Genomic DNA, 14,115 nt, shown 5'->3' on the forward strand with positions numbered 1-14,115 from the left:
TTGTTGACTTTTCATATGGGACACATAACACAAAAAAGGCACCGATTTGATCATAGCCGTTCAAAATTGTAAAAAACAAATTGGTGGATAGTCCATATTTGTTTAGAAAAATACTAGTGATTATATGGTTATTAGGGGTATATGTTTTGTGGAAAGACTTTACGGCCATGATTGAGTTTGTGCTACCTGTAATGAATCTAAGCCGTTAAGTGAATCATAATCACTTGATTTTTTGTTGTTGTCTAAAGTAATTAGGGTTAAGGTACGAAGGGTAGTTTGGTCAAAATAATATTATGCAACAAGTAATTCGGCCCAGGAATAGAACCTAAAATAGAAAGTGTGGCACAATTGTAATTAAAGAGAAACACACCGCCTCAAATAAATGACGTGAGCAAACACAAGACGCAGTTCTTCGGATTTTCTCTTCCTATAAAAACCTTCACTCACTTCTCAAATTTCTACTCATAATCACAATCTCGTTGGACCATAATCGTTCCTAATTTGGTTTCTGCAAGTTGATTTTGAAACCCATCTCTGAGATTGTTCTCTTTCTTTTCTTGGTTTTTTCTCAGAGGGGTCCTTCTGGTACTTGTTTTGGAGACCTGTTTCAAAAAACAAAAACAGCTTTCTTTTTATTGAGTTCTAAAATATGGAAGAGTGTAGTCTATATGATTATGAAATGGTTCCTAGTAATCCATGGACATCCCAAAATAGGCGACGTCGTCAAGGTATACTAAACTTTCTCTCTGGGATTTATTTTAATTTCTTTGTTTTGTTCACTTGTAGAGTACATCCCAAAGTAGTTGAGGAATTTCATTTAATTTTATTTGTACGTTTTTCTTATACAGTGATGTGTGTTTTTCTTATAGGGTTTGCATGGATTCTAGAAACGTCTCTCTCTCTCTCTCTCTCTCTCTCTCTCTCTCTCTGTTTTTTTTTATCATTATGTTTTGAATTGAAAAGTTGTGTTGTTGCTTGATAGATAATTTTGGTGTTGATGTTAGTAGGGAAATAGAAGTGGGTTTGTGATTGGATTGAGGTTTTTTTATTTGGGCCATTAAAAAAATAGATATGTTATCTGTTGAGGAATTACTTATTGTATATGGGTTTTTAGGATTGATGATGAATTATTCATTGGTTTTAATTTTCATATATTTTTTTTAATTTATAACAATGTTTAAGCTTGAGTCGACCTTCTTCTGCCTTGGGTGAGTTCTTGAGCACCTTATAGTTCTTAGATATTGATCTTTAGTATTGTTTCAACTTTCTGCCTATAGGATTTGGGATGTGAGGTTAGGGTTGTCTATTATATCTTCTGTAATTTAATTTTGAACTGCAGAGCTCTATTTTTATGTTAGTACTATCTCTTGTTTATGGAATTGGCTTATTAGATGTTGAGGATTTATTGGTAGACTGAAGTACTTATATTATGTGGTGTAAAATTTGGCTGTTTGTTTCACTTCGCACTAAACAGAATGGGCTTTTGTAGCAGTGCAGTTTTGTTTTGTAGGTCTGTCTTTCTTTCTTTTATTCTTATTACAAAGAGTTCTTATTTCGTTTTGTGCTTTCAGGATCCTGGCGACCCACAGTACCTTCATGGGAGAAGAAATTCTGCTTTTCTACATGCGCAATTTCATGGAAACAACTCTGTGACACTAAGAAGCTGATGTCCTTCTACAAAAACATTGCTCAGTGGGATGATTCATCTGGCGAAGAGGCATTTCAGAATGCAAAAGCCCGGTTTTGGGCAGAGACTAATGGCTTCCCCTTTGATATCCCTCTGCCCGATCCAGATATTTATACTGATGAAATTGACTGGAATTCTGACATTGATCCCGAGCTGCCATTGGATTTGGATAAAAAACCTCCAGCTCCTATTGATGAAGAGAAGGATGAGAAACTTGGTTGGGATTCTTTCAACTACCCAATCCCATGCACTGGATGGGGTGATGATGAAGACCCAGTTAATGAGCCCTCTAACTGCCCAATCCCATTCATTGGATGGGGTGATGATGAAGACCCAGTTGATAATTCTCCGGCCGAGCCCGCTAACTGCCCAATCCCATGCACTGGATGGGTTGATGCTGAAGACCCAGTTCATGATTCTCCACCCGAGCCCACTTGGGGAAATTTTGATCAAAATGTTTATAATAACAATGAGAGAAGAGATGTGGAGCAGAATTCATGGGAAAACGATGGAGTTAAAGGTCAAGGAAATTGTGATGGAAATGCTGATAGTGATACACGGGATTGGTGTGGTTGTGAAAGTAGAGCTAGGGAGAATAATTCATGGGAAAATAATGGGGGTAATTCATGCGGTTGGGGACATTGTGATAGTGATATTAACAAGCTGCCTTATTTGGAATCCCGAAAAAATAATGTGATTTTGGAAACAAATAATGGGAACTGTTGGAGGAGAGAAGGTGGCGCTCGAAATTCTTTAGGGTATAAAACTTCAAGGTTTCAAGGTGACAAGCATCAGTTGAATAATGGTTGGAGGAATTACAGAGGATGGAAAGGAGAGAATTTCCTTGTGGGCTCGATGCGTTCTTCTGGACCTAGGAATCATCATCTCTCTACCAAATCAAAACATTCTTGGTGGGTGAAGAAGCCAATTTTTTATGCATTCTTTGCATTCCTTTATTATTTTTTCGTTTTTCTTTTGGTTGCTTTAGATGGCATTTTACAAGCTGTATGTTGAAGTGTTGGATGGTTGATGTATCTTCAAATACTTTATTTTTTCGGCATTTAATGATAGAAACCTGTGATTTATACATTTCAAATAATTCAGACTGTTTGATGGGATTTGCTACGGAATTTCATGGAAAGGCATTTCGCAGGTGACTTTTGCATTAGAGAACAGCCACCTCAGATGAATTAAATGAATAACAAAACCTGCTGAAATGTGAGCCTGTGTGGCACGAAATGCCTTTCCACGAAATTCCCTAGCAAATTCCCTGTTTGATATGTGCAATTATATATGGTCATTTCATCTCTGTGATAGACCCAACCTGATGAAGAGTCTAAGTAACATTAATGCAGGATTTAAATTTTCATGCACTCCTCTGCTTGTGTTAAAGCATCTTGTAATATCACTCTCCTTTCATTTAGAACATCATCAGTTCTCACACCTCATTGTAAGTTCTATAAACTAAATAAAAAGAAGGGTGGAAGATACCCAAATAGTAAGTTTTGAAAATTTTATTTCTACAAAATGAGTTTCCTCACATCTGGCTAGTTTTTTTCTCCAGATTAAAATTTTCACAAAGTAAAAAAATTTAAAAAAATTGGGACCTACCTATTACTTAAGCATTTTTAATGGGTCGAAAGGATGTGATCAAAATTTCATTGAATTTGGATTTCAGAGTGTAACTGCAGTATTCATTTTGCAGTAGAAGGTCAAAAATCCTTAAAATCTGACTTCTATATAGTATTTTCATTATTGGCACCGGGGTGTGGTGTAGTTATTAAATGTAAATGATGTCTTCACCACTTTTATTCTACGCAGAATTATCTTTCATATGACACCGATTTTATAAATTTTCGACATCATTTGCTGTATATTTTACTAGAGCCATAGGAGACACACATTAGGTCCCACTTCAAATATATACTGAGTCATGGCTGATCATGTTCCAGTCATAATCATCAATCATGCAATATGTAAATATCCCTCTATTTAAGAAGAAAACTGATCAAAACCTCCATAAATCTGATTGTTTAGAGTAAAAGTAGAGGATGCTATTAGACTTAATGATAAAAGACTTGAAATTTTCATTAGAAGCACAAAGCAAGGATCACAAAGGTAAGATTATTATTTTTTCACATTTTAAATGATGGGCTATTCTGGTCACATGTTTTTGTTATCGTAATTATGTCCTAATGATTTATTTAGTGATGTCTGTGCTCCGGATTAGTGTATGTTGTCGTTGTTGTTTAGAGCTTTAGCTCTGTGTCTTCTCCTGAAAACATCCTGTCTGAATCTCTTAGTCTCACCTTGTATCTCCATGAACGGCATTGTCTCGATGCCCTCCTTTTCTCTCTCCAACATCCTTTGCCTCTTCATCACCGCCATGGCCGCCGCCTTGTTCTCCCTCTCTTGTCTCTCTGCCTCTTCCTGTAAATCCTTCTGTCAAATTTGTGAAGAGCTTGGGAAAATTTTGGGAAATAATGCAAATATTATTCTATTTACAACACTTACATCTAAGATATATTTTTCTAAATAAGGCAACAAGAAGCATGGCAGTATGGTTAAGTGCATGTGTTTGATGGGTTAGGATGTTAATTTAATTTTCAATATAATGTCTTTTTCAATAATTTTGAAATTTTCACTAGATTTACAGATAATACACGAGAAATTTGGGATTTTTTCAATAATTTTTCAATTATTCAGAGAATTTTGTAATTATGCTTGAACACAAAGAACAAGACATGGTTTCCTTGACATAATTTAGGCTAAATTCTAAAAGTACTTGTCACCACACATATCTGCGAGAAAGGCGTGATTACTCCTTGTCAGAAATACATGGAGGGATGAATATTAAAAAAGAAAATTTTCAAATGTGGAAGGAACCTTAAAAGAAAGCAACTTAATCATCCTACCTTCAATCATGGTTATTGGTGAAAGGTATGAGGTGTTAAGGGGCTTGGCAAACAAATTTTTTGAAAAGCTAGTAGGCCAAGATCTTAGGATCTGAATAACAAAATGGTCTTTTAGGTGGCACCTCAGGAGAGCCACTAGAAAATTGACATGGTGTTAATAACAAAAACCAGCAACAGGGCTGAAGCTAGATATGCCTAGAAGATTGGATTGGGACTTTGATGGTGGTTTCGTGGGGAAATTTCCCCTTAGCAAGGGGTTTGAACCTAATATAAAAGCCGGAATGAAGGATGCTGTGCTTCATAATTCCAAGGGATGGAGTAACAGTGGCCGGCTAAGCCAATCTAGGCATGGTTATTTTTATAAAAGTGTGTAAAGAGATCATCCAGTAAATGATCTTATAAGTGGAATGACCAAAGGAAGGTCCACAGAGAGTGAATCTAGACTGATTGGTTACTATCCTTCTGTATCCTAATTTTTCTCTTTGTGTGTGTTCTTTCATTACTGAAAAAGACCTAATAGAAGTCTTCCATAAATGTAGATTCCCACTAATGCAACATGTGACCGGTTATAGTGTAATGAAATTTTCACTATATTGAGTCTATAGCGTTTGTTGGTCACTAGTAAAATGATCAGGATAACCTCACTTTCCAAAATTTGTTATAACATGTTTCGTTATCCTGAAAACACTTGACTGTTAAAAGTACAAATTGCAATTACTAGTTTAGGAATAATAAGGGAAGAAGAAAACACCTTCATTCTATCGACAAGAACTTCAATAATAGTAGCCATTACAACATCTTAATAAAGGTGGAATAAAAGTCGTGATGCGGCATTTTCCTTGTGAAAAACAGACTAGCTACACGACGAGGCAGCAAGTTACCAAAACCACGAAAAGTTTATGGTGAAACTAATTGAAGCTACCATGCATTTGATAAATTTTCAAAGAAAAAGAGAGGAAATAACCATTAATATATCTCATTTAGTTCACAAAGAAACATTATTCAAAGAGTACTTTGTCATTTTTCAGTAATTCATGCCAGTTTCTATAGTTTCAAGGGTATATATATATATATATATATATATATAAGTGTGTGTGTGTGTGTATAAAATTATGTCCAGAAGTGAGAGGGGTTCTGACCTTATTCTAAGGATACTCCTGTCACTTTAGAGTGACTTATGTCTATTATGAAACTTTACAGTATCTATCATTATGTGCAGAAGTAGGATGTGTTCTACAGGTTGCACTGAAAGAAAGATCTACCGGTTGATGAAAGAAAAAGCTTAATGTAACTAAAGAAAATACAAGGAAAGAGAAAAGAAAACAAAGATTTTGGGCCAAATATCAAGATAACAACAAAGAAATGGCCAAACCCCTTATAAAAAAAGAGAGAAAAGAGTACCTGGAGATCATGTATGAGAGTGTCAAGGGATTTGATCTTTCTATGAGGCCAACGAGGAATACCAAATTCTCTGCATTTCCTCTTAAGTACAGTAAGTCCAACCTTAAGATTTCTCGATGCTTCTGTGATTGGAAGGTCAAAGTACTTAGCAAGATCAGATAGAGCAATGCTAGCTATGTGCTCTGCGGCTGCCCTCTTCTTCTTCTTAACCAAATCTGCAATCGTTCATTGAAACTATTAGATAACTGTAAGCAAGAGACAAGAACTCTGCAAAAATATCACCAACTATGCATGAAATGGTCAGGATAATAATTAGCAATATAAATGGAATGTCTAATTTTATTTTATTTTTCAACGGTAGTGAGAATTTATTAGAAAAAAAAAGGGCCGAAGAGTACAATGCTAGCAAGACATTCCACCCTGACTATGGAATGTCTAAAATATAATCATGGGTTTTGTTTATAATTATAAAGAAAATTGTAAAATAAAGACCTGGATGCTTGAGTTATGACAGAAATTCAAAGAAATATAGCCTGAAATATAAAAATATAAAACCTGTTTATAGCTTTATTAGCTTATTTACAAGTAACAAAGTTCCAGGTTAACTGTTTTCTAGTAAAGAATGGGGCATGTCTTTCTCGCAAACAGCATATATTATTGGCTTATTTTTCAAAAAGAAATGAAGTTAACCCATGGCTAGTCAGGCAAAATATTGAAATCTTGGCACTTTTAAGGTTTTAATATTTGAACATTTACTGACTTGTTGGGTGTTTTAGAAAGTGTAGCATAACTCGGAAAGTAGCAGCTTCCCAACCACGTAAAAAGAAGAATTGACTTAAAGGAGAGGAGAATAATTAGTGAGAAAGGAAAGAGAAAAGTAGTGGATAAAGAACATAATAACAAGATACATATAGTAAATATTTTTGGTGATAGTATGCAAAATGGCATAGTGATTGTCACTTTTATCAGTATCTTGCAAGTAGTCTCCGATGTAAGGAAACCATCAGTATAGGAATCTTAAGCTGATATGATTATCGTGTCACATAGGTATTTAGTTTGTCAGGGGACGATAATATTTTCATTCTTATAGAAGCAAGGAAAACGGGTATCTCCATCAGTCAAGTAGCGTATGACAGAAACTAATCCATTTTCAATTTTGAGAGACCACTAGGATCTCACCATTCCTTTAGGAGGGGGCTATAGGTATTCTTGAAATTTTCAAAAGATCGAGTAGAAAAAGATTCCAACCTGGTACCCTTTGGTCGATTTGTTGACTTCCAAGTGACCCCTGTGCAGCAATAGGATGAGGAAGAGAGTAATGATCTTCATGAAATATAGGCACAGTTCTTGTTGAGTGGTAAGAATTATCTTTGTTCTCTCTGCACATTTCCACGGGAGCAAATTTTGCTACCTCATTGCTTTTTGTTCTGCACCTCAACTGGAAAACTTTTTGAAGATCATTGGCCAAAGTCGGTATTGATTTCAATTTTGGGTTTCTGAAAAATAAAATAAGTTTTTTGCAATATTAATTCAATATGGTGTTATGATAATTGATAATGTTTAAGATACTATTAGTGATTGTACTTTGCCTATGGTGTTATCATAACACTATTAGTGACAAATCGTAAGCATTACACCATGAAAAATAACTGAAATAATTGTGCATTCAAAAGTTAAAGATTAATATTTTCACTTAATTTACATGTTGTCCTACTTCTACAATAAAATGATGAGAACATAACGATTTTCATGTGTAAAAGCAAGTAATATTTTAGGATGGAATCCAGAGTGTTGTTGATTTAGAGATGATATCTCCTATAAAGACCATTTATAGACATCCATACTCAACCTCTACTAATTCCACATAAAAAAGCTACCAACCTGAATTGATGAGCCATATGGATAAATTACCTTCATTTTCTTGGAAGGGTCAACAAAAAAAAACTATAAGAACATCCTACAGATTTTTATTCTTATCCGAGACTTGATGCTTATAATAATGAAGCAAATTGGCCGTAGATTTGAAGTGACTAGGTGATTTATATAATATAAGGGGATGTGATTCCTGTGTAGTGCTCTGTTGGTCATTGCTATAGCTATTGCATACCTTCGTATCCTTTTGTTTCTCTTGTTTAATGTAAGTGCTGATAAAGAATAAAAAACTAAAATAATGTCATCTCCGAAATACACACAACTAGTTAATCATGGAGAAACAACTACAAAATAGAGCTGACTCAAATGTGGGCTTAATATCACCAGGTAGCGATGTCTACAATAAAAAAAGAAATCATATGTACTTGTTTAAAAAATATCAGTTTCCCTAAGGTTAACAAAATAGCATGCATCCATATAACGTGATAAACCTTAAAACTTCAAAGTATCAATTGGGGTCGAACCCACATATAGGATCGATGGCAGAAACTGGACGCAAGGATCATGGACATAAACAATGATAAATCTTGATGTCAGGTGGTAGATATGAAGATCTCTATCACTATGTTATTCATGCCCAAGATAGCATCACCACATCAACAGACTCCATCCATCTTAATGAAGCGAAGCCTCCTCAAATAAACCAATCCCCAAAATCAAGACCATCCAAATGGTGGAGAGAAATCTACATGGCTGCATAAACACTCTAATTATGGATTAAATGCCTTCGGGAAAAGTAATAATCAGTGACTGTAAGGATTCAATACATAAAGTCTACATCTATCCCTAACACCAAACCCAGCTTCTTTTTTACTAACACAATCAAGAACCAGCCTAGTTGCAATTCAGTGGCCATGCATGAAAAACTGAGCTCACATTATATCCATGAGGCAAAAGCTAGATCCAATGAAACCAGGAAAAGAATCTACTCATACATCATGGCACTGAGTAGGCTGAAATGATTAGAAGACTAGCTAGAAGCCATACAAATCATTGCTTCTGATCAGTGTTTTTCTTTTCACTAAGCAAGAATTTATTACAAAGAAGGCTGAGATAAAACAGAGGTGCCAGAAGTCAGAGGCCTAACAGCTTTCAATCAATGTGCAAAAACACTTATATTGACTTGGAAGTTGGAACATGGACAAGTCAAATTGGCTCGGCAGGGCTCCTAACACTTATTTGAGACTCCCTAATTCTATGTAGTCCCTTGGCTAGAAAATCAGCAAGTATTTCATTGTCATAGCAAAGTGAACTCAGTAATGGATTTGAATAATAATAGAATAACAAAATTCGAGGGCATCTAATAACATGACCGAGAATACAATATTCATCTTGACCACCTCATGATGAGAACTGAACAAATCATCTCTCAAACATGAATTCAACTCTGATAGACGAAATGTTTTTACATCCTCTTTTAAACGCTATAATAGAAGTGAAACCAACTCAACTCAACTCAACTCAACTCAACTCAACAAAGCCTTTGTCCCAAACTAGTTGGGGTCAGCTAAGTGAAACCATCGCCATTCAAAAAAAAAGAAAGTTAATTCATTAAGATGATGTTGCGATTTTCCTTGTAATTATTGTGGATTAAAGTCTGATGCAACCACATCTCTTGACACCGAAAGTCTTATTCCAAAAAGAAAGCAGAAAATGATTCTTAGGAAACTTTACTAGTTGAAAGATTATCTTTGATAATTAGCTTAATTTTTTCGCAAATAAAACTCTTGTTTATAAAGTCTAGAATGTCTATTAGAAAACCTACTAGAGTCTAAAGCAGGTATCTTTCTATATGTCAGTGCATTAGTTTTAGAATATTGCGAGGATGAGAATTCTTATTATAAAAGATGTATGAGACATTTTGAGGGGGGGGACTTTTTTTTATAAATGAATTGGAATTCTCTAGTTTGAGTTTTGGCTCAAGTTTTCTTCTTCTCTTCATACATTACAGTTTTGCAAAACCATAAACTAGTTGGTTGAGGGTATTTTAGGTTCTTCCTTCTTCCGCTCCACTAAAGTTTTACGGTTACCTAATCTTCAAAATTAAATCATAGGTACTGAATTTCATGCCAAATTCAAATATTTACTGCAATCCTATGCATGCTTCCTACTGTTTCATAGGTTGTGTTGGGACCCGGGTAGAACTCACCCTTAAAAGCTAGCTGTTAAGGGGAGGGTGTCCAAGCCCTTATAAGCTCATCCACACAACTTAACTTATCCGACGTGGGGTCTTTTTGCTTTTGCGTTGAACCCCCAACAATCTCCCCCTTCACATGGAAGCAAGATGGATAATCTCGCCACGCCACACGACAGCAACGTGAGAATCTCGAGATCTTCTCCGAGAGAATTTCACTGTCCTCGAAGGTACACCAGGGTTACCGAGATTTTCCTCGAGCGATTATTTCCATCCTTGGGGGTGCCATGCCCCGGCTCTGATACCACTTGTTGAGAAAATCTGCTGGGCAAATCCAATCCAATCTTACACAAATTAACAGAAGGATAAAAGTAGATACAAACCACTAATCATCTCTCAAACATGAATTCAACTCTGATTGAAAAAATGTTTTTTCACATCCTCTTATAAATGCTATAATAGAAGTTAAACCATCTCCATTTAAAAAAAAGAAGTTAAACCATCAAGATGATGTTGAGATTTTCCTAATAATCATTCTGTATTAAAGTCTTGCTGTTAATTAATCTTCAAAATTAAATCATAGGTTCTGAATGTCATGCAAAATTCAAGTGATGACTGCAATGCCCTGCATGCTTCCTATTGTTTCATAGGTTGCAACATATTCAATTCATTACAAAAGAAAATGAAGACAAAAAAGGGGAAATCATCACTTTCTCATTTAATTGATAAAAAATAGAAAAGGTGAAAATGCAAGAAAAGAAAAAAGCAATACCTCGAAATAGTGAGTATGGAAGGAATTGGGGCTGAAATGGTAGAAACTTCAATGTCAAATGCAAGCATGCAGAGCCATAAACCAATCATCTTCCCTTCAAAGAGCTCTCTATACTTAGGAAATTTAATAAGAGGATGGGCTACCATTTCCACATAAGAACTCGGAGAAAACATAAATTCTCTCTCCACAATTTTTTCCTTTCCATCTTCTAATCGGTAGACATGTATACTCCTGATCAGCTCTGCAGAAAGAAGAGAGAATCAGTTAAGAGTATTAAAAAAAACCCAGAAATGAAAATTTAAAATTTTGAGCAGAAAATTGATTAGAGAAAAAACCCAGATAAGAAAGATTAAAATTTCAAACAGAATGTCAATATGAAAATAAATGCAGATGGGAAAGTGAATATTTCTGCATGCAGAGGAGAAAGAAGAAAAGTTTTAGGCTCTGTTTCATATCAACATATTTTTTTTACTTTGTTACCTTCATTGAGGATGTTTTTGAAGACAGCAAGAGCAGTGAGAAGAGGGGGTTTAGAGGAATCCATGAAGAAAACATGATTCTGTCAAAGGAAGTGAAGAGAAGAAATGGGGGGAAGGTGAGAAGTAGCCCAACAGAGGTTCTTTTTATACACAATTCATATGTATATATAATTCTTTTCTTTTCTTTTCTTTTGCTTTTTATTATTTGGGTTGCATGATTAAAAAAAGAAAAATACCAAAAAAACCCACCCACTGAGAGGAAAATTTTCTTTTGTATCATTTGGGTTTCATGATTAAAAGTGAAGAATACCAAACAAACCACCCACTTAGATGAAAATCTCTACAATGACCCAGGCTAATTTCTGTCAAAATCATGGGAGAAATATTATATGCATTCCCTTGTTTTAATAATGACCCTCCTTTCTTTATTTACACTTTCTAATTAGGGAATTGCTAGCGTCCATCACAAAAGGCATTTCGCGGTTGGTCTGTCGCATGTCAGACCAGCTACCTCATGAATGGAGACAAAAGCTGTTATCTTATTCATGAGGTAACTGGTGTGACATGAGACAGATCAGCTGTGAAATGCCTTCTGCGATGGACCCTAGCAAATCCCTTCTAATTATTATTTGGGTAAAGGCTATTACAATTCCCCACAGGCTATCAGCAATCCTTACCTGAACAAGGAGTGCAAATATCATTTCACTAGACTTATCTATTATCTGTCACTACTCAGTTCTTCCAAAGGGTAGTTTGGACATTCTCAAAATTGGTCTCATTCATATAATTTTCATGAATAGGGGATATCCTTGTTTTATGCTTTGTAAGAGAAGGGTATTTTTGGAAACATATCTAATGATTAGAAAGCAGAGGTCGTTTGTGAAATTTTTGTTTTGTATAAAGAATTCCAGGTTTCTGGTTTTGTCAGGTTGATTCCTTCGCATAAAAGCTGACCACCCCGTTGGCCAACTTTGGAGTTTTACGCCAGGAGGAATTGACAAAAATATTCTCATCCTTTATGAAAATAACAAAATTACCATAGATTGATCCTAACCCTCTGATCTGAATGTTAGAGGGTTGATCCTAACCCTCTATAGAAAGGAGGATTAGGATCAACCTATGGAAATAAGTTTTGGGACACAACCTATTTAGACTGTGGCCCATCTAATGGACGGTTTGGATCATCCTATGGAGCGGGCCATACCGCACTTTTAATAAAGTGAGGAGTGCCCTCATCAAAACACAGTAGTGCTGATAACATTTCCCAAAAAAATGTTAGAGAAGTGAGGACACGAGTTATCCATGAAGAGAAATCTTCTGAAAGTTTCTTGAGAACGGTATTTGTCTTATAGTTGCATGTTAAAGAACTGGTTTCAGACTGACTTAGTAATTATGAACCACTATTGCTTTCGTCTTTTACCCAACCTATTTGAGAAATCATCTCTCGTTTTCTGTTTTTCTGAAAACCCAGATTCATAAACCTGACTCTATACAAAGAGGTAGTCTAAACTGGAGGGCATATTTATGTAGGGGTGTCAATGAATCCAGACGGTCCGATGGATCGTCCGAATCCAAACGTTGATGAATGGGATCTAAACATATGAATAGGATCCATGGGCATATTTCAGATCATCAAATCTGTGATCTGGAAAATTTTGGATTATGTATGGGCACGCCACAGATGCACATTGGATAGTCACGATCTGACTTGGTTTACAAAAATACCCTTCAAATTTTGTTAATGCTAACCGTTCTATGAAGGGTATTTTGGTCAAAACCTCTCTTATCACTTAATGAATCGGATGGGAATGCTATTTCAATCTCATACTTTCACGAAGGAAAAGAGAGAGGGGTTTTGTTCTTCATGCATCATATTCTTTGATAATAGTTATACATTATATTTGTGTATGTAACTTTGATTAGTTTTATTGTTTATAAGCATTATTATACACCTAGATTAAACATAGATAAATTTTTAATTTAGTTGAAGAAAATGCGTAGAGACACACTAATAGTGGAGTGCCATTCTATCCCCTTTTTTAAAAAAATTAATTGTTTACTTCGCTTAGTGGGACATAATAGGACACTCTGATGGACGGTCCGAGTTAAAATGGATCGTGATCATGACGTGGAAAGTAGGATTCGAAGAACAATCCGACTCCGACCTGACCGATAAGGAATTTGAATGACCGATAAGGAATTTGAATGCATCGTGACTGTGACATAGGTGGATCCGACCCGAAGTGGATCCGTTGACACCCCTAGTTTTAAGGGGGCTGGGCCCAATTGAGTTGGGCCTATTAAGGAGTTTGGCCCAACTCAACAGGGGCAACTGCCCTCTTATTACATGTAGCTCCGCCCCTGCTTTCACCTTATTTATGCAAGGGCGCCCTTCAATTTAGACTTTCTCCTATACAAAATATAGTTTCTTGGGTCGGGTCGGTCGGGTTTTTAATTTTTAGTTCATGATAGTGACTAATTTCAAAGATTGTCGAAAACGGAAATTTTTTCACACCAAAAATCTTTGAATTTAAGTGATCAAGTGCATACATTTAGGCCCATTTGTTTTAGACCGTGACAACAGATTGTGGAGCTCAAACCGTTTGGCACTATCTAAAATGAACGGGCCTTAAGAAGAAAACTACTTTTTCACATCATTAAAATCAGTTATATCAGTATACTCAAAATTAACTTGTCATCCTGAAAGTCGCAGCCAAGGTTTTAAATTTCGATTTCGGAATGCATTTCTGTCCTCGCCGAAACCGAATTCGAAATTTCAGGCAAAATTAGACGGA

At 35.6% G+C, this 14,115-nt stretch overlaps 2 protein-coding genes across 2 annotated transcripts; one reads left to right on the forward strand and one right to left on the reverse strand.

The window, feature by feature from the left end:
* Nucleotides 1-310: 310 nt before the first annotated feature.
* LOC143886680 (protein RKD5-like) lies at nt 311-11,469 on the reverse strand. Its single transcript, XM_077390746.1, has 6 exons — nt 11,322-11,469; nt 10,842-11,082; nt 7,252-7,499; nt 6,004-6,218; nt 3,997-4,117; nt 311-602 (listed from the first exon to the last, which is right to left on the reverse strand). Exons 1-6 carry the CDS (start codon nt 11,383-11,385, stop codon nt 469-471), a joined length of 1,023 nt encoding a protein of 340 aa, XP_077246861.1. The 5' UTR covers nt 11,386-11,469; the 3' UTR covers nt 311-468.
* LOC143886679 (uncharacterized) lies at nt 409-2,776 on the forward strand. The gene is made up of 2 exons (XM_077390745.1): nt 409-728; nt 1,572-2,776. Exons 1-2 carry the CDS (start codon nt 650-652, stop codon nt 2,699-2,701), a joined length of 1,209 nt encoding a protein of 402 aa, XP_077246860.1. The 5' UTR covers nt 409-649; the 3' UTR covers nt 2,702-2,776.
* Nucleotides 11,470-14,115: the final 2,646 nt, after the last annotated feature.

This window comes from Tasmannia lanceolata, unplaced genomic scaffold (genome assembly GCF_043159265.1).
Source record: "Tasmannia lanceolata isolate RefF3 unplaced genomic scaffold, GAP_Taslan_0.1 ptg000011l, whole genome shotgun sequence".
In the NCBI taxonomy this organism is placed as follows: domain Eukaryota; kingdom Viridiplantae; phylum Streptophyta; class Magnoliopsida; order Canellales; family Winteraceae; genus Tasmannia; species Tasmannia lanceolata.